The sequence below is a fragment of the Podarcis melisellensis genome (genome assembly GCF_964234715.1).
Source record: "Podarcis melisellensis genome assembly, chromosome: 2".
Classification (NCBI taxonomy): domain Eukaryota; kingdom Metazoa; phylum Chordata; class Lepidosauria; order Squamata; family Lacertidae; genus Podarcis; species Podarcis melisellensis.
In genome coordinates, this window is record NC_138529.1 from 56,665,159 (window position 1) to 56,686,429 (window position 21,271).

General features: G+C 41.7%; 1 protein-coding gene across 1 annotated transcript; it reads left to right on the forward strand.

Moving 5' to 3' along the window:
- Positions 1-5,102: 5,102 nt before the first annotated feature.
- On the forward strand, positions 5,103-17,990 carry UBE2B (ubiquitin conjugating enzyme E2 B). The gene is made up of 6 exons (XM_081894690.1): positions 5,103-5,327; positions 11,073-11,153; positions 11,884-11,909; positions 15,516-15,605; positions 16,963-17,051; positions 17,424-17,990. Exons 1-6 carry the CDS (start codon positions 5,284-5,286, stop codon positions 17,550-17,552), a joined length of 459 nt encoding a protein of 152 aa, XP_081750816.1. The 5' UTR covers positions 5,103-5,283; the 3' UTR covers positions 17,553-17,990.
- Positions 17,991-21,271: the final 3,281 nt, after the last annotated feature.

Here is a 21,271-nt window from a genome sequence, read left to right on the forward strand (position 1 = left end):
GATGCCTTACATAACCTGAAAAGTCTGCCTCTTAATATCAGATGTACAGGTCTAGTGGTGTGATGGTCGTTTATTCAGTGACGATGTAGTATATTAACATGGCATATGCCTAGAAATGGTTTGTTATTACTGTTATAAGAATTCTAAGGTTTCAAATATAAATTAAATGTTCAAAACTTTACAAGGCAAACACATGCATATGTATATAAACCACGTGTCTGAAATAGTACAAGAGAGCAATCCTGAAGCCATTTTGACTCTCTCAAATATTTCTCTGCAAGGAGGAAGAAAATGGGGAAGCCTCCCCATTGTCTTTTGCTTACAAATCCTGTCTTAAAGGCATATTTGTATATGAATAGGGTGAGCCTGTGACCTGCATACAGAAACTAAAGTATTAACCATCACAAAAGAATGACCAGACTGCCCAGGTAATGCAATCAGTGACTATTATCAGGTATCCTGGCTGACAGGATTTCTGCTGTAGACCGCCTCCTGTGATGTATGTATGATGTTTTAGGGGGTGGTCTTGGGCTACGCAGGTGGCACTGTGGGTTAAAGCCTCAGCACCTAGGACTTGCCGATCGAAAGGTCGGCGGTTCGAATCCCTGCGGCGGGGTGCGCTCCCGCTGCTCGGTCCCAGCGCCTGCCAACCTAGCAGTTCGAAAGCACCTCCGGGTGCAAGTAGATAAATAGGGACCGCTTACCAGCGGGAAGGTAAACGGCGTTTCCGTGTGCGGCTCTGGCTCGCCAGAGCAGCGATGTCACGCTGGCCACGTGACCCGGAAGTGTCTCCGGACAGCGCTGGCCCCTGGCCTCTTAAGTGAGATGGGCGCACAACCCCAGAGTCTGTCAAGACTTGCCCGTACGGGCAGGGGTATCTTTACCTTTACCTTGGGCTACAGGGTGGGCAATTTCAAAAGTCTATGTGCACCATTCTTCTGGGTTCTCTCCTCCCTCCTTTGTATGGTGAGTGGGGACCCTGTTGCAACAGTTTAATAAAGATCAGGCTTACTATCTGCTTTGCTTCTCAATATACTCTGGTCAGCCTCTGTTATTTTCTCCTATGGATAGGGAACCCACTTAAAGACACTATACGGGCTCTTGGATACCACATAAGGGAAAAGGAGCAGTTTTTTCTTATAACATTACTTTATTTCATTGCTGAGCCATGGATCAATCTGAGTCCTCAGAAATACCTTTTGTTGCATTTGGGGCGGGAATTGTCCTCTTTAAAATCCTCTCCCATTTGCCAGTTGTGTATATAAAGCCTGTTTGCCTGGTCTCTCTTCATTTCTAACTTGTGGTGCACTCCAATCTTCTCTAGAGGGTGTGTCTTCACCAGAAGGACCAATGTGACTCATGATAACAGATGTAGGGAAACCATGGTCTTTGAGGAGCATTAATTATATTGCTTCACCCATCCCCAGGGTTCCCATCACCAATGGCCTTGATGCTGCCAGTGACACCAGAAGCAGATGCCTCCCTCATTTCATGGCAGCAGCTGGACATTTCAATGCCTTCCCCCACACTTCCACACCACACAATGCCATTTTCACAGCTGACAAGAATCCTGTATAAGTTGTAACATTGCTGCCACTGCCATCAAAGGACACAGGTAAGGCATGAGGGTTGGGAGGAGGCCTGCTGTCACAGCACTTCTCCAATATACTTGCTGTCTGCTTCAACAGGAATCCTGTTGCTGTACCATGCAGATAGATAGACATAAAAATTGCAAAAAGTGGTTACAGTATAGAAAAGCCAATGGTCAGTGACAATGAGAATTGTAGTCCACCAACATCTGGGGGATACCCCATTAACTACCACTGCTTAGTTTATTTTGAACTATGGTTTAATGCAACATTTTTAACAGGGCCGGTGAATACTAGATAATGTTTTGTTTTTTGACTACATGGAAACAATTCTTGACTTGCATAGTGGTACTTTGTCAATGCACTGCCCTCTGGCTTTGTATGAGATTATTCTACACTAGCCGTCAGTTCCTGCATACCAATTTATTTAATACCCATTGGGACTTCACAATTCAGTTATTCTTGCCTTTGGAAGAGCCAGGTTATAATACCGACTCCCTGAATTGCCTCTACAGTTTCGTGGACATTGCTTCTGACAACAACAATCATAAACCTTTTACAGTATGCTCCCAAATCCACTTATGGAGGTGTAATTGTATTTAGGATTGATTTCCACCATTGTGATAACTACATTTTAAATGGTGCCACTTCCTTACAATCTACCTAGCTCCTACACTTCCAGCACTCCCCCACCTGCTTTGAGCTCCTAAACAAAGCACTTGGCCTTCTTCTAGCAACAGGTTAGCTCCATCCTGAGTTAACTGGATCCGCAGCATAGCCTATGTGAATTACTTCCAAATAATGCACTTTAGACAGAGATGCCAGATTCCAATATTGAAATGAACTAAGCTTCACAGCCTCCTTAATTCACATCATTCACTTGAAAACCAGTGCTTGCAATCTTATCCTCAATCTTACTCAGAAGTAAAACTAATTAAGTACAAAGGGGTTTAATCCCATGTAAATGGATACAGGATTGCAGTCTAAAGCATTGGAAACCAAATGGGATTACAGGGGTGGCGCTGTGGGTTAAACCACAGAGCCTACGGCTTGCTGATCAGAAGGTCGGCAGTTCGAATCCCCGTGATGGGGTGAGCTCCCATTGCTCGGTCCCTGCTCCTGCCAACCTAGCAGTTCGAAAGCACCTCAAAGTTCAAGTAAATAAATAGGTACCGCTCCAGCGGGAAGGCCGTTTCCGTGCGCTGCGCTGCTTCGCCAGAAGTGGCTTAGTCATGCTGGCCACATGACCTTGAAGCTGTACTCCGGCTCCCTCAGCCAATAAAGCGAGATGAGCGCCGCAACCCCAGAGTCAGTAACGACTGGACCTAATGGTCAGGGGTCCCTTTACCTTTACTTTACACATGCAAAGGATTGCATTGCACTATACATAAGTTAATTTTAATTAAATACTGGGACTTTAGAAACACAAAAGTACTGGATCAAAATAATCAGGACAGATAAAATGCCATATCCAGTCTTCTTCTCTCCCCCACTCCAATGTAAGATGATTTGTAGCTACAGGACAAACTAGAAAAAGATAACAGCCAGTCAAATGGGACTTTTTATTTTTAAAAGCACTGGGCAACATCTGACAATTTGGAATTAATCTGGACCCAAATCAGATGTTATCACTTCTTCAGTGAGGAAGCAATAATTTACAAGGTGGCAACTATGTAAAAGAACCTACATAACCAGAAAATTAAATTAGTATGATTATGGTGTTGTTGCTTTTTGGAATCAACAAGGTCAGTTATGTTTTGACTTATTATTCTCAGTAAAAAACCAATACAGTAATCCATTCTGAAACCTTACCAAATGAATCATACTATACATTGATGAATAAAGAATTACATCATGCCACAAATAGGAAAAAGTTTCACTTAAGTGAAAAAGGTGAACAACTACAATAACATATTAAGGCTGCAATCCTATTGCACAAGCCCATTGCACCAGAAGCAGCTTAGTCATGCTGGCCACATGACCCGGAAAAACTGTCTGTGGACAAATGCCGGCTCCCTCGGGCTGTAAAGCGAGATGAGCACCGCAACTCCAGAGTCGTCTGCGGCTGGACTTAACTGTCAGGGGTCCTTTACCTTTACCTTTAACCATGTATACTAAGAAGTAAGTCTTATTTAATTCCATTAGGCATTACTTCCAGATAAGTGGAGCTGGGATTGTAGCCTTCATCTACTCTCAAATGTGCATAGGTTTGCATCTTTAGGCTGTGATCCTGAAGGAGCCCATTTTTATAAAGTCAAGGTTTTAAGGCTGCAATGCTTTCCAGGATGTAAATCCTGCTGAACTGATTGACCATTTCTAAGTAAATGTGCTGCTGATGACTGGAGTCCATTATCTACAACCATCTGTACTAATTATTTTGGAGAAACACAATACACTGAACTCAGTGGACCTTATATTCAGAAAACATTTATAGGTCATGTGTAGATCTAGGTTCTTAAACCAAGAATGGAAGAGATTCCTTTCCCCCATAAAGAATATTGTAAAGTTATGGTGTCTGAAATCAGGAACAACTACTAACTAGACCCTCATATGTTGGTTTCTGTAATAAGGAGCACCTATCCCATACTATTTACTCAGTTTTTTAAAACCCGTTTTCTCACTCTGGGCCTCTGACTTTTTAAATGAGTTTAGAATATGTTTTAGGGTATGTTTGTTTGTTTTTAAACTAGCATTAGTTTTTATTGCTCTATACTGTATTTTAATATTGTGGTTTTGTGTTTTGCTTTCAGAGTTGCTACGAGAATTTCTGCTATACAGCAGCTATAGAAATGTAAAATATCTTGTTGGACGAGTCTGTATTCAGACCAACCAAAAAGCCACGAAATTGTGGCAGGTGTTCCGAGTTATTCACAATACTTCATGAAGGTAAGATTTGTGACAGAAAGGCGAAAAATAAAAATACCCAAAAAAGTACAAACGGGAGGCTAAAATGTTGCAAGCTCAAGATGGGTTTATTTTTGTTTTACATTTTGGCTGGCTCCAATAAAGGCATTTCCTCAACTTTGGATTTTAGATAAACAAGGCTACCTTTGCACTTTTATATAAGGATGTACAGTAGTTGGTTAACAGTGCAACCCAAACCATTTCTACTTCGGAGAAAATTCAAAAGGGTAAGTAGAGCTAGGGCGGTAGCCTTAGCTAAGTAATAAACAACGATATTGTGACAGCTAAGAAATAAAGGGAACAATGATTTCCCGAAAAAACACCGTCACTACACTCTCTGACAACTCAACGCCTCCTGCCCGCACGGCAGCCGCTGCTCCGCCTTCGAAGGCTGCTGTAGGCGAGATCTGCAAAATATATCCGCGCAGCAACCCGTGCCCTGCTGGAGGACAGAAGAGCCAATCACAGCACAGGGCGACACCCTCGCGCTCAGAGAGCTAGAGAGAGAAAAGCCTTCTCACCCCCTTCAGGCCGGCGCAGTGGTACATCCCTAAGGCGTTCTGGATCCCCTCCCCAAGCAGGCGCAGTGGTACAGCCGCGAAGGGCGGCTGGTTCCCTCCCCCACCGGCGGAGGGAGACGCCATTGCGGAGTTGTTTGTGAAGCAGCAGAGCGAGAGCAGGCGGCCGCCGGGGAGGGAGACGTCGGCGTTGCCAGCGGTGCTGAGGCCTTTTTTTTGGAGGTGGGGAGGCCCGAGGATTCATTTGGCAGCCGAGGGGAGCGGGGAGCATCATGTCCACCCCAGCTAGGCGGAGGCTAATGAGAGATTTCAAGAGGTAAGCGCTCTTCCCCTTTCCTTCCTCCTTCCAAGAGCTCTGGCTGCTTCCCAGGGCCGGAATGCGCCCTCTCCCTCCCGCCCTCTCTGGAGGAGGAGGAGGAGGAAGGGGTCCCCCCTCGCTCTTGGGGACCCCCTTGTGAGAGCCCAGCTGCTCACCTTTGCCTTTTGCCCTTCCAGAGGAGCTGGGGGGGCTTTCTGTGTTTAGGGCGGAGGGGAACTCTAGATTTCGCCTGTCTCTACCCCAAAAAAAACCTGCTGGGGAGGACAAAGAGTTCAAGAGTTTCCACTTCCTCCCCTCGAAAAGATCTGCCCTTGCCCCGCACCCAGACTGCCCCCCACCCTCCCTCCTTCCCCTTCCTCTTCTGTTAAGCAGAAGAAAGTCAAGGTGCTTCTATAAGAACAAGGGTTGTGCTAGACAAAAGACTTCAGAAGCTTGCTGGGTTTTTTTTCCTCTTCTCTCTTCAAAACAACCTCCCCTCCCCAAAAGAAGAGAGAGGCCAAACTGATTCGAGAGACCATTCCCCTATTTTTTGGCTTTGACCGCCCCTTTGTAGAATACTTGTCTTGTTGATATAAGGGAGTTGGATTGAAATAGACTGGATTGACCACGTCACAGGTACAGATGAAGGCCCCCCCCCTCCCCAGCTCAGGGGAATGACCAAGGGAGCCAGTTTGTTTATAGCATGGGACGTTATGCAAAATAGTCATTAGGTCACTGGTTTTAAGAAGTCGCCTCTTACCTGTTTTTTTTTCTATCCTGCACCCACCCCTCCAAGTACTCAGCATGCAAGCTGCCTTTGGGGTTTGCCGAGTGTGAAAACGGGTTTGTTACATAAAAGCCACGGTAAATGGTATGCCCAAGAAATGATTTTCAACGGTTTGGTTTTCTTTTCTTTTTAAGGAAGGAAACTGGTAGGCCACAGAGCTGCATTAAATGCAAGCTTTGTTATTTCCGTTTAATAGAGTTTTTCTATGCTCTTCATCCACTGATCCCAAAGCATCTTGCCAATGTGATGCTTCAAAAATAAAAGAAGCCATTGTCACAGCCTCAGGTTACCCAGTGAGCCAACAGTGGAGCTGTAAATAAAACTCCTTCCAGTCCAGTGTCCCCCTCTTTCGTTTAGCTATGTTGAATCTTTTAATCCCCAAGGATCTGCTCCAGAGTAGAGTTTCAGTGCATTTGGTATTCACTCTACTCTGTTCCCTTATGACTTGGACTATTCAAAGAGAATTGGTATATGAATTATTTCTCATAAATATAAACTCTTTAAAAGGCTGGCCTGTGAATTCCTGGGTTGGGGGGGACAGGGGAAATGGTAGAGAGAAACATTGAATTTTTAAAATTTTGCTATATAACCAGCTGTGTTCTTCAAAAGCAGGGAGAATGCTGGCTGTGCTTAAGTGAATGCGATGATTTTAGTCGTGGCTTATAGAAAATGCTAACTTTCTCACACTGAAGTTGTTTGTGCCTATTACAATGGAGGCTTGTGTTGTTTCCGTGTTTGTTTAGGGCTGCTTCCTATAATTGCTCTTTGCCTCTTAGCTTTTACTGACATCTGGAGGCATCTGTGAAGGTTATGCTGAAGTTGGCAAAATAATGGCCATTTTATTTTCTCAAGCAGGTTGCCAAGAAAGACATCCTATCCAAATATGCTTTTCCTGGCACTGCAAATGGATTCTACAAAGAAACCTGTGCATATTCTATAAAATTACAATATGTACATTGAATACTTAAATATTGTTTAGATAACATTACACAGGAACTATTACAGCATGGATGTTTTTAAGTGTACAGACAGCTATATGGTCTCCAACTTTGCTTAAATTTGAGGAGTAAAGAAGCAAAATAATTGTATGAACAGGTGAACATTTTAAGATGGGATCCAGTTGCTGCTGAATTGCCATAGGACTGCAGATAGTTGTATTTCCCCAGTGTGGCAAATGTGGTTATGCCATGCCACAGAATAGGTTGGTGCTGTGACATGGTGGCCGTATCCAACAATGCAGTATTGCACAAAGCTGTGATCCTGAACTGTTTTCTTGAATGCATTCCATTGAAATCAGCAAGGCTTACTTTGAAATAAATGTATCGGAATTAATTTCAGGAATTGAAGCTAAGTTTCACTATGGGAACTAGGCCTTTATACTTCCAGGTTAGTTTTAATAATTGTTTTACTGGTTTCACTATACTGACTTAAATTTTAAAATCTGCCCTAAGACAACTTGTGTTGCATCTGGAACAACATGAAAAATTATGACCCCAGAACCAAGCAATATTTTCACCAAGGCACCAATGTTTTGAAAACTGACACAAAAGTTAGAAATGTTATGATTAGAAATTAAACTGCACTTAACTTGCTAGTTTTTTTTAATAAATCCAGTGTTGTGTGAGCTAGGACAGTCCTTTTGAAAGAGGACATAAAATGCACTAACTATAAGGGATCCCTAGCCTAGACATTTGTTAAACAACTCCACGTAATACTATTGATGAAGACATTTTAACTACTGAATGGGGAAATATCTGGCACTAGAAATCTCAAAATGGAATGTGTTTGTTTCAAAGTGCATGCTAGATAGCTGGTTTGACATAGAAACTGGGATTCATGTCAGGAAACACTTAGTTCAAAGCTCACCTCAACTGTTTTAAATATTCTTGGATAACGTATGTGAAGTGTTTTGAACATTTGAAATTTTCTATATAAATGTTGAGTATTTGGCACTCAAGCTATCTGAGTTAAGGAAGGTATATTTTGCTTAAGTCTTATTTCATTTAGGCTGACTTAGTAGTAAATGGCATCCTTGCTCCCTCTAATCTTCAATTAACTCTGTTTGCATGTGAAATCCCAGTCAGGGCTGCAAAATCTTCATAGCTGAAGGCTTTTCACAGCATGGTGTTCATGAAGCTTCAAGAACCAAAGCTATCTCTGAACAGCACATGGGGCTTAATGCTTTTGCTGAGACACTGGCATGCAAGCTGGCTATCATGTAGCAAGAAGTCACGTTCCTTTGCTCTCCAGCCAAGGTTTTAGGTAGCTTGTGCTGTTGACATTAAACTGATTGAACTGAGCATGCTCCAAGAAGAGAGCTGTATAAATGCAGGGTAGTTTTAAGGGCAAGGAACTGTATGTAGACTGACAATGCAGCATGCTGTTAATTTGCTGTTATTTCTAATGCCACTCTGTTGCAAGTCTTCCTTCCCAATACAGTGGTACCTCGGGTTAAGTACTTAATTCGTTCCGGAGGTCCTTACTTAACCTGAAACTGTTCTTAACCTGAAGCACTACTTTAACTAATGGGGCCTCCTGCTGCTTGCGCGCTGCCAGAGCACGATTTCTGTTCTCATCCTGAAGCAAAGTTATTAACCTGAAGCACTATTTCTAGGTTAGTGGAGTCTGTAACCTGAAGTGTATGTAACCTGAAGCGTATGTAACCCAAAGTACCATTGTAAATGGAAATGTACTTTTTGATGTGAGGGCTACTGACAGAGAATTATTTCAGTGTCTTAAATCTCTAATTTTCTTCTGCAAAATGTTGCAAACTCTTAAATAAACATGATTAACAGACTATCACTAATATTGCAGTTCTGCTGTAAAAATGTCCGTATACAATACTGGCATAACAAGGCAAGCTCTTGTGTTACATAAAGTAAGCATGTGGAGGTCATATTTGCCACATGGAAGGAGTTCACTCTGTCTCTTCAGCTTTTCTTTAAGAGATGTCCCTGCATGTACCGTATTTTTCGCACCATAGGGCGCACCGGACCATAGGGCGCACCCAGTTTTTTGGGGGGGAAATAAAGGGGAAAAAATTATTTCCCCCCCAGGTGCGGGGCTGGGGCGGGGGAAGCTAGAGCTTCCCCCGACCCCAGCCCTCAAACAGGCAGCTCTCCGCAAGCAGCGGGAGCGTTCCCGCTGCTTGCGGAGAGGTCCGCGAAGCCTGGACGCGCTGAGCTCAGCGCGCCCAGGCTTCGGCATGCAGGCACCTCTCCGCAAGCAGCGGGAACGCTCCCGCTGCTTGCGGAGAGGTCCGCGAAGCCTGGACGCGCTGAGCTCAGCGCGCCCAGGCTTCGGCATGCAGGCACCTCTCCGCAAGCAGCGGGAACGCTCCCGCTGCTTGCGGAGAGGTCCGCGAAGCCTGGACGCGCTGAGCTCAGCGCGCCCAGGCTTCGGCATGCAGGCACCTCTCCGCAAGCAGCGGGAACGCTCCCGCTGCTTGCGGAGAGGTCCGCGAAGCCTGGACGCGCTGAGCTCAGCGCGCCCAGGCTTCGGCATGCAGGCACCTCTCCGCAAGCAGCGGGAACGCTCCCGCTGCTTGCGGAGAGGTCCGCGAAGCCTGGACGCGCTGAGCTCAGCGCGCCCAGGCTTCGGCATGCAGGCACCTCTCCGCAAGCAGCGGGAGCCCAGCGCTGGGCTCCTGCTGCTTGCGGAGAGGTGTGCGAAGCCTGGAGAGCATGAGGGGTTGGTGCGCACCGACCCCTCTCACTCTCCAGGCTTCAGCGAAAGCCTGCATTCGCACCATAGGACGCACACACATTTCCCCTTCATTTTTGGAGGGGAAAAAGTGCGTCCTATGGTGCGAAAAATACGGTAATCCAGCTTGAGGAACTGAGTGACTTTAAAAAAAGATGCATCTTGACCATGTTGGGACTTTTTTTTTTTAATGGAGTAACATATGGAGGTGGGTTGAAATGGGCTGGCACAGCACACTCTGAAATCAAATTGTTCCACCAACCAAAATAGAACAGCACTGTCTCATTACAGATATTATGAATGATCATCATTTCTCTACTGAAAACCCAGATAAAATATATTACGTTAGTCTATCCTAAAGGTCACCAATGCATGAGCCACCATAGTGGAGCTAACCCACAGCTGACAAACCAGCTGAATAAAGGGTCTTGATTTCGCCTGATTTTTCAGTAATGTTCTGTGTTTCAAACAGACATAATTTATGGCTTCAGTAGATACTTGCCAATATGTAAACAAATAGCAGTTCATTTTCCGTATAGTTATCTTCAAGTGATGGTCTGAATGCTCATGAGAAGGACGCAGCTTGCTGGTAGAGCATCTGTTTGGATGCAGATGGTCCCTGCCTCAGTACCCAGCAATAGCCACCACAAAGCTGATCTCAGGTTGACTACCAACACTACTTACGTGGTGGCATAAGTGAACAGACAAGCTTTGCTTACATCAGGCACCAGAAGTGCTAAGCCTGAGAAAAGATGTGCAAGTGTCCCCAACTCTCCTCCTCTTACAAGTGTAGAAAAGAGGATAATCATCATAGACACCTATACAGTTAAAGTAAATTAGACAAAATATGAGTGTTTTCTGTGCTGAAATGTAAAAGAATGAGTGCAGAAGATTAGGTTGGCAACAAGGAACTTCAGTCCAGGATTGTGGTAAGGACTGAAACTTGGTGGCAGAGCATATTTTTTGCATATAAACATTCTCGGGTTCAGCCCCCCAAGAACTCCAAGTAGGGCTGGGAATGTCCCATGCCTGAAACCCAAGACAGCCATTATCAGTTAGTGTAGACAATACTGAACTAGATAAGACTCATTTTCAGGCTGCTTCCTATGTTCCACAGAATGCTGGCTGACCACTGAGGAGACAGAAAACCAGATGGGAGGAGGAATGGGTGGAATATCATAAAGGAAGGCTTGGCTGATAGGCTGGCTGGCTGGAATAGTGTGTATACACTATGGATTGTAATGTCTCCATGCATTCTGCTTTCTTCTTTAAAGATTACAGGAAGATCCACCTGTGGGGGTCAGTGGTGCACCATCTGAGAACAACATAATGCAATGGAATGCAGTTATTTTTGGGTAAGTGAACCTTACCTTCATTATAAAGGAAATGAATGAATACATTCTAAGTTATTTATTTTCTGTGTCACTTTCACAAATGGTAAGTGATGACTGAAACATTTGAGCACATCATTGGAAACAGATTGTTAAGGGCCCAGTCTTGCACTCCAGAGTATTCAGTCTAACAGGGCAACATGGAACATACAGGATAGGATTCAACTAATAAGCCCCACCAGTGGAAGCCCATGCAAGGACTTCTGCTAGCTCAGCGGGGCTTCCCCCTCTCCTACCTTGCACACACACATGCCCAAAGTGGGGGTGGGGGTAGGGTCAGGCGAACCCCCTGAACAACATGCAGGGGAAGGGGCACAAATGTTTGTGTTGATGGAGCAATCTGTTTAGCACTAAATTGAATCCCTCTCAAATCATTTTCTTTTAAGCTTTCTTATGATATAGCATGTAATTGTACAAGCATGGCACTTTTAATTGAGAGTGGAACAAGCTGAGCACTTTGGCTGAAAATTCCAGTGAATGTATTGTCTCAAATTATAGCTTTGCAAGTGAGACTCTTTGCAGAGGCACTGCAATATCTAGAGTTTGGGAATCAAATATATTTTCAGTAACACATTTCTATACCAAGCTACTGGCCATTGCTTTATGGGAACCTAAATGGCAGAAAATAGCTTGTGAGTTCTGTTTGTTCATTTACAGTTAAGGAATAATTAATTTGTATTATCTCTCTTTCCAGGCCAGAAGGTACTCCCTTTGAAGATGGTAAGCTTTTAAAACATTTTTTGCTTCTGGTAGCTTTTCTGAAATTTAGAATCTAAGCACAGGAATCTTGCATTATGTTGCCATATGTTACCTGTAATAGTTGTCTGATATTGTTATATTGAGGATAACATCCCAGTTGTAGTAGTTATACATGTAAGCAAAGGTAAAGGAGCCCTGCACGGTTAAGTCCAGTCAAAGGCGACTTTGGGGTGCAGCGCTCATCTCACTTCAGGCCGAGTGAGCTAGCGTTTGTCTGCAAACAGCTTTCCGGGTCATGTGGCCAGCATGACTAAACCACATCTGGCACAACAGGACACAGTGACGATTGCCAGAGCACACGGAAACGCTGTTTGCCTTCCCGTGGACGCAGTACCTATTTACCTACTTGCACTGGTATGCTTTCGAATTGCTAGGTTGGCAGAAGCTGGGATAGAGCAATGGGAACTAACCCCATCATGCATATTCGAACTACTGACCTTCCAGTTGGGAAGCCCAAGAGGTTTGGTGGTTTAGACCACAGTACCACTTGCTCCCTACCCGTAATACATGTAAACCTTGGTAACAAAAACCAACTACCTGTTTTAAAGCCCATTATTCTTACAGTGCCTATTAGCAAGAAGTCCTAGTACTTTAAATCATGTAAATTTACTTGTTTGACCACAATACTAAGGCTGTAGTCCTAACCCAACTCACCTTGGAGTAAGTCACATTGAAGTCAACAAAACTTACTTTTCAGTAGACCTGTTTAGGATTGCACTGTACAATATAAATAAAATCCACATAGTTAAAAGGGTCTTTTATCATTTAGGTTTGCAGCTCGAGAACACAAAGTGCTAATCAGTCTGATGGTTTCATGAAGTAGGTTGTCACATCCCTAATCTAACATTGGGTCATCTGGAGGAGTTATAAATTAACCATGATGGACAATTTGGAAATATTTTAATGCTTGAATTTGCAGCTGGTTCTACTGGAGCTCCCTCTGACTGTTCCAAAATTCCTATCTCCAGTGACAATTTCATATTTGCCAAAATGGAGACCCTGACATAACAGACAGGGATCCAAAGAACCCCGAGACAAATTCTGTTTGTTCAATTGAACTTTGGACTTGTATTTCTTGAATAGAACTCCCCCACGACACATGGAAAATAGATTTTGAAATTTTGTTGTTCCCCCCCTCCCCCCAAAAAATATTACTGAGCATGCCCAAGACCTTGGGCATCGCTAAAGTAGCTATTTGGCTTTTAGCCACAGTTTCCATCAACAAGGCACTTAGGCATAGAATAAAGCAGTCAGACATAATTGTTGATGGACAACTTGGGTGTCTTCCAAATGTGATATTCAACTGGAAAAGAGTGGGCCCACGGGGTGGTGTGTGTGTGTGTGTGTGAGAGAGAGAGTGAGAGTGAGAGAGAGTGAGAGAGAGTGAGAGAGAGTGAGAGAGAGTGAGAGAGAGTGAGAGAGAGAGAGAGAGAGAGAGAGAGAGAGAGAGAGAGCGTGCGATAGCCCACTCAAGGACAGTACCTAAAACCAGACCTTCAGTATGATTTTGAGCTTGTATTCAATAGAGCCTGCTAAGATTTGGGGAGAAGTTCACATTAGTTCATTCCAACATTTTTCATGCTTTTTTGGTAATGCCTGGCTTTGCCCATAGCACATGATCCTGATTCCTCTTTTGATACTGAAAATAAAAACAACTTCACGTTCCCTTGAACTGATCTGTATATAAAACTGTCTCGGTGAAAATAACCACAGTAAAGTATATGGCTGTTCTTGCAGTGTGAAGCAGACTTAAAGCCACCTGTTTATCACTCTCTAGTGTTGTGTCTTGAGCAGGGTTTTTTTTTTAAGTTGAAGTTCCAAAATTTTGTGTGGGTGTTTCCTCCCCACCTTTTGTTTAAGATCTGTATTGGTCTTATTTAGAACTAGTATATAAGTGTTTCCTGCAAACTTGTAAGTCTTAATGACCATAGAGCTGTTCTGTGCTCATACTGATTATTCTGGTTCACACTAGAAGGTAAAGTGAATGAGACTTGGGTGTCCTACAAAAAAAATCAGCGGAAGGTTCAACTTCCTGTAACCTGTCATATTTTGTGTGTGTGTTTTAAATTTGATTCTGTCAGTTGTAGTTGAAAAGGTGGGGCAAAGCAGTTTTTTGTAGAGCTTCAAGATAATTTTTGCTTAGCACCTGTAGTGAAGTAAATGGCTACTTACAAGCTCCAGACACCTGAGGCTCTCATGTATAGCCCAGGGGAACTTGTTAGTGCAGGGAAAACGCAGGCTGTCATCACAAAAATGACGGCAAATGTTTCTGATAATCTATTTGATGGTAAGTTGTTTGTGTCTGACCCAGCCCATAGATTCTGTTAGTTTTTGATACCCAGTTGGATGTAGTGAAGACTTCAAGGCTGTCAACTGAAGACAGTTCTCTTTTTTTTAAGTGTGCCTTTCTCAATATGAAAAACACACAAAAGCAGCAAAAAAGAGGCATGCTTCAAATTACTGCTGAAAATGTAGGTATTAGAAGCCTAAGAGAATGTTACTTATTTCAAAATAAAATTATGGCTGAGGTCAATGGGCCTTGTAATCCAAAACGTTTGGAGGGCACCAGGTTGCTCCAGAAAAAAAGAAAGAAAAGCACACCTGTACTTACTGTCCTGGGAGCAAGTTTTCTTTTGAAACATTGACATTTTTAGACATATGGGCGTGCAACTCCTCATTTGTGTATAGTGCTTTGTCCTCAACTGCCCAGCTTTTTTCCTTTTCGTTTTCTCCAAGGATGTGTTTGACTGTACTGGATAATTTCAGGCCAATTTACACATTCAGCTTCTGTCCCCACATAGAACACGTTATTATTTTTAGAAACAGTGTGAAATGCATGAGTTCAGATCCTTGAAATGTATCTGTATCTCACATAAATGTATGTGTGTGTGAAAGAGAGAAATATCACATGATGATCTCGAGCATAGATTTCATGCTGCTTTCTTCACAGAAATACTTTCATTGTGGTAAATGTATAATGTATGAAGACTTGTTCATTAGAACAGTTAATCAGCACCAGCTTAAAATGCCTGTTATGTAACTCATAAATATCTGAGCTGAATAGGTTTGCCAGACATTTATCTAACTCCATTTGTGTTTGGTTTTTAATACCAAACCAATGTTACATTTTCAACCTGTGGAAATTCAAAAGGAATATACCTGATTCATCTGCATATTTTTCTACACAGTTTTAGATTCTACTCCATATTCTCTTGAGTGGGCTGCTAAGATACTCTCAGGATGCTGATGTTATTTCTATTCATAGCTGTGTACTGCAGCATTTTATTAACTCTAAAAATAATGTTAGACTAAGTGTTTATTTTTATTTCAAGAGTAGTAGCCCTCTTGTTAATCATAAGTGCTTTTGAAAGGAATTAGTTTTTCCGCTATATATTTGCGATCTTAAGATGTTTGTAATAGCTTTGTTATATAACTCTAAACTGCCTTATGAGATGGGATACAAATGTATTAAATAAAATGTCATGTTTAGGCTTTTAAAAGCAGCTTCATCTACATGATTTGTTCTTGTTTGTTTCCCTTTCCGCCCCTTTCTCTCTTTTTTTACAGGTACCTTTAAACTAGTAATAGAATTTTCAGAAGAATATCCAAATAAGCCTCCAACTGTTCGGTTTTTATCAAAAATGTTTCATCCCAATGGTAAGTTTTCATGAAGAATATGTAAAAACCTTAGGTGCAAGCATGTGCCCTCTGACTTTTAACAAAGTTTTAATATCCATATCAATTGCGGAAGGTAATTGTCATGGCAACTACTTAACACAAATTCTTCACAGCCTGCAGCCAATACTTTCATTAAAATAATATCTGAACACCGAACAGCCATGCCATACTGACAATCAGAAAAATAAATGGAAACTAATTAAGTTTAGAAATAGTTTGTTCTATTAGAGACCAAAAGAAATTCCTGATTAAAGGAATTGCTTTGGAGGGTACAGTGGGGAATGGGGAAAGATACATTGCATGAGTGGCCACCTCTTTTGGATCCAGCCCCATACATCTGCAAAATCCCAAGTCGTAATGAATTTTGCAGCTGGAGCTGTAATCTTCCTTAATATCTGTGCTCCTTTTTGGAAGCTTTCTGTCTCAAAATTTGTTGCTGAATCCTCTGTGTATAGCATATGGCTGCTTCTCTTTTAGACAAGGAGAGCTCAGTTAACAGGGAGCAGTATTGATGCTATCCAAGCACTGATTCAATCATTTGACAAGACATCGAGGCCCTGTGTACAATATTTTTGAAACCTTTCCTCCCATTCTTCCTGTAGCCTAAGCAACTTGCTGTTCATCAGCTGAAGAGTGAGGAGGAATGAGAGATTGTTTTTACTGCGATGTCAAATGTAGCTAGACAATATACACTGTTTTAAAGAGAGACAGTGAGCCTACCAGCCCATAATGTGAAGGAGGATTGATCCTCCTTTTGGAGAGGAACTTTTATATCCCTGCTCAGTGTGTGTAACTAACATACGCATAGAGGAACTCTGATTTGTGACCCATATATTTTAACTTTGTTAGGAAGATTGGTTAGAGATAAAGTGAGAGGATTCCTCTTCTGTTGCTACAAATCAAAGGAAACCAAACACCTTTCATATAATTATCTTCAGATTTTGCATTGGGATTGTTATGAGTCATGAGTCTCCATCAGCACATTGAATTGCAGAAAAACCCGTCTTGGGAACGAGAATTTCACTTTGATTTTCTTCCTGCCCAAAAGTGAACAATAAATAAATGGATACTACCTCCCAAAATGCCTAGTGACCAGTACTTCTAACCTGTGCCCACACAAGATTAACTGCAGGTTGCCTCATTGGTGAAAAGTTAGTGTTCAATATGCTCTCCTATATATTTTCTGCAGCATAATCTATGCATGTTTATGAAGATTTCACTATGAATTAAAATGCTGAACTTTTGGAGAAATGCATCACCCGTTCACATGTAGCATTAAACTGGCATAAACTTGAAATAACAGTGGTATAATTTTAAAACCTTCTTTTCATTTTAGTATATGCAGATGGTAGCATATGTTTAGATATCCTTCAGAATCGCTGGAGTCCTACGTATGATGTCTCATCTATTTTAACCTCAATTCAGGTAATCTTAGTAAATAACATACTGCTCTTCATAGTAGTCTACTCATCTGAGAAGCTGATGGGGGAAATTGCTGATGAAGATTGAGTCCTTTCTATCTTGAGCAATTTATTACAGTGAATATTTTGAACTATTTCTAGTAACTGTACGGCTACTTAGTAAGTCATTTTGTCTGAAGTGCTTGTCAAAAGGATTCAGTTATTTTTCTTTTACTGTATCAGTTTAGATGTAATATTAAATGTAAATGTTGCAAGAGCAGGGCCTGGGCTTGTTGTAACCCTCAAACATGGCATTCTACTCTGGTTAGATCTCTTCATTTTGTTGGTTGCTGCTTTATATTCCACCCCCAATTTTGGCTTCCTTTTCTCTTTCCAGTCGCTGCTTGACGAACCCAATCCAAATAGTCCTGCCAACAGTCAGGCTGCACAACTTTATCAGGAAAACAAGCGTGAATATGAAAAAAGAGTTTCGGCTATTGTTGAACAAAGTTGGAATGATTCATAAGAGATAACTACTTCATTAACCGACATCCTCATAATCATCATGTACAATTTAACTCGCGATAGGAAATGCTATCAGAACTTCTCAAGTGCCACGTTTGACTTGCATACAGATGTGTTTGCAAAAATAAGCCCTTCAGTTTCAAAACTCTAAAAGCTTGTGTACCTTGATTAATGTACTTTCTATTGCATGTTATGACCTAAGTTATTGCTACATAAATTTGTAATATATCCTGTTTGTATTTTTTTCAAAGTGTATAATGTTGGTGTGAAGTTTTCATGACAGAATATACATATTTTGTAAATCTGTACTTTTTTCAAAATATTGAATGCCTTATTTTTGAATTCTTTAGATTTATAAATTGGACAAAAATCACTTAACAGAGTTTTATATATAAAATATTTCATGTAAAGCTGAAATACATAACCTCAGTGCAAGACATTTTTCTGTCACTTCTTTCAAGTTTTCCATGGGCTCACAGATCGCTTGCATGCAGATCTAACTACAAAAATACATTGTTAAGATGTAAGATGCCCTTTCAGGTGTGCAGTCTAAAATTCTGCCTAGGTAATATTTTTTCCTCCCACCAGTGTTGGAAGAACCTTACAGTTCTCAGCACTTTGGTGTGGTAGAGAAGTACTTGGAGCTCCATTTTTTTTTCAACACAGTTTTTGACATTATTTACATTTTCTTATATGGTGCTCTCTCTTTGGGGAGCTTGGTATATAAGCTGCCTTTTGCCAGTCATGCAAGATAGGATAAAGTGGTAAAAAAGATGGACATGCTACTCAAGACATGCAACTCACAAATAAGTGCCCCATATCCAAACTTAACACTAGTCATTACATTAGCGACTCTTAACTGGCCAAAACCATTCACAGCAGAGCCAGTGGACAAGGTGCAGAGAGTGCTGCCATTCACTAATGCAGACCATTGCCATAGCTATGTATATGCCCAAACAACTGAGTTTTAATCACATGCAGGTGGTAATTCTGCCTTGTATCTCATTTTACCTCTGCTTAAAGAAAGCTCTTTGCTCCGAGGAGAGAGGAAGTTCTGTGAATGGAATGCCAAATCTTCCCAGGTTACCTTTCATGCAGTTCCATAGTAGATTTGGGAGGGGGAGAAAGGAGAAGCGGTAAAAATGGCTTTCCTGCCTTCTGTGAGTAGAGGGACACAATGAGATGCAGCCTTTGGTTCACTTGCTTATTGTAGGCAAAATCTGGAACTACATCAATACAGTAAGGTTTCCAGTTTAACAGAATCAAAACCAGAATCTAAACTTGTTTCAAATGGAGATGGAGGAAAACAGGATGGCTCTAACGACCAGGTCACTTTTTATCAATGGGACTTCTTCCTACATGGTGGGTATGAGCAAGTACAAGAAATCCTTTGCATAGATGCTTCCGCTTTGCTTATTACATTATTATCCCACCTTTCCAGTAAATGGGTCTTAAGATGCCTAACAATAGCAGTACAATAGAACAGCAACAAAATAAAATCCCAAGGCAGGAGAAACAGTTTCCAGCCTCTTGAAAACCAGTTAAAACAAACACCAACATAACTAAAAAGCCAGATGTTGAGTCTAAGGCCTGTATAAATGAAAATGTACTTGCCTGCTGGTGGTAGGTCGTCAAGCCTGGTTAGCCCCTTCCTTTTCCTTGGCAAGGCATTCAAGAGCCTGCAAGCAGCAGGTGAAAAGGTCCTCTCTTTTTTTTAGTTCCCATCAAATGCGCTTCATATGGTGGAAAATGCAGACTTTCAGATGACACGGTCCCAAGTCGTTTAGGACTTCACAGGCCACACAACTCGCACTTTGGGTTTTACCTAGAAACAGACTTGCTAGCCTATGAAGTTGCGAAAGCGTGGGAACTGCATGCCCCTGACAGCTGGCCCCCCTCACTGGGTGCAGCACGCACAACCAACTTGAGCTTCTGAATACTCTTCAGAGACCGTCTCATGTGGAGTGTCACAGTTGTCCAAATGAGATTTAAGTAAGTTATGTGCTAACGATGGCCTGATACTGCAAGGAACAGGCACAGATTTTGCACTAACCTTAGCTGTGCAAAAGTGTTGCTGGATGCTGTCAAAACCCATCCAGGCTCGGGGTTGATTGCAAAGGTACACCTGAACTATAAGTCCAGAGGGAGTGCAGCCCTATCCAAGGCTGATTGAAAACCCAGCTATCTTACAACCAGCCAGGAGCATTCTGTCCTGTGGTTTAAGCTTCAGTTTGCCCTCATTAATTCTGTTACTGAATCAGGCTTTCATTCAGAATTTGAACAGTTTCCATGGATTTAAACGTAAAAGGTAAAAGTTTTGGGTACTTACTGTCAGAATACTGGTGATAGCAAAATTTTGCTGAGTTAAGGTATTTTTTATAAAAATAAATAAATTAATATTTCCAGTGTCACATGGTGAGAAAATCAAAACTAAGGAAAAGTATGATATGGTTTTATTTATTTAATACTTCTAAAGAATCCTGAAAGTTCAGATGCATTTAGTGTGGTTTATGGTTTAAGGAACTGGAATCCTAGATCATTTCAGTTGCAAAATTCAATTGTATAGTTACAATTCTGAAACAAGTTGTTAAAAAAAAATTCCTACTATGACTTTGAAAACTCAGATTTATGAAAGACACAACATTAATAGTAATATCAAATACTAGGAAATGTTCTGAATTTACCTTCATATGTACTCTGTTGAACATGGTGGGAAACGATTTGTACAAAATCACCGGCTAGAAGTACAGTTCTTTAATAACCAAAGTAGAAAGTACAAGACTTCTCTTCTGTGCTCTATCATTGCAGCTATTTCACAAGCATCTAATTCAGTTTTCCTTAACTGCTATGCATGTGTGATCTTTGTTTTGGTTAAGATTATGTTACTTCTATATAAATAGTACCCATGTACTGATATCAGAATACATGTTACTATAACAACTTCTCATTAACAGGCATACTAGGTCATTTAAGTCCTGCCTTTGCTAAATGAAAGATAAACACTACCTTGGCTAAAGAATATGCTTGCTTGGTGAATTGTAGGAATGGATACTCTAAAAGGATTGGGAAATGTTATCAAATTCTCAGTGGCTAACCTTTTTATAGAAGGCCAGGAAAGATGTGGTGGTAATACAAACAATCACTTGCATTACATTAAAGAGGGACTTTCATATTCTCTCACAATAATAGGTGTAAAAGCAGATTAAGATAGTGGAAGTTTACAGCCCAACAGTAGGAAAAGGGGCTTCACAATTAACTAGTGGTATTAGGGTGGGTATTTTTGGCTATCAGTAATGGTTGCTGGGATAAGAAAATGATAAAATGTGACAATGGGTTTGGGGATTTTTTAAATATATATTTTAAAGAAAATAAACACAGAAATGTTCTCCTTGCCAACCACAGTCCATGTCTCTACGTCAGAGGTCATACGCTTTCTAGGGAGACTCACAGTAATAAAGCAGTAATTTTCTGCTGCTTCTTTCCGTAGTTCAAATTCCTGTCATAACTTTTACCCATAAAAATTATTGGTAGGTTAGAACTGTACAACCCAAGAGAATATGCACAGGAGATGAATTGTGCTTAGCATGAACTGCAAGTGGGCAGACAAAATTGAGAATATCTTTCCAGAGTCAGGTGGGGGTGGTAGAGAATATTTCCCCCCACCAACCCTGGATCAAACCTGTGAGAACATGTAATAGAGTCTGTTTCCAGGGAAGACAG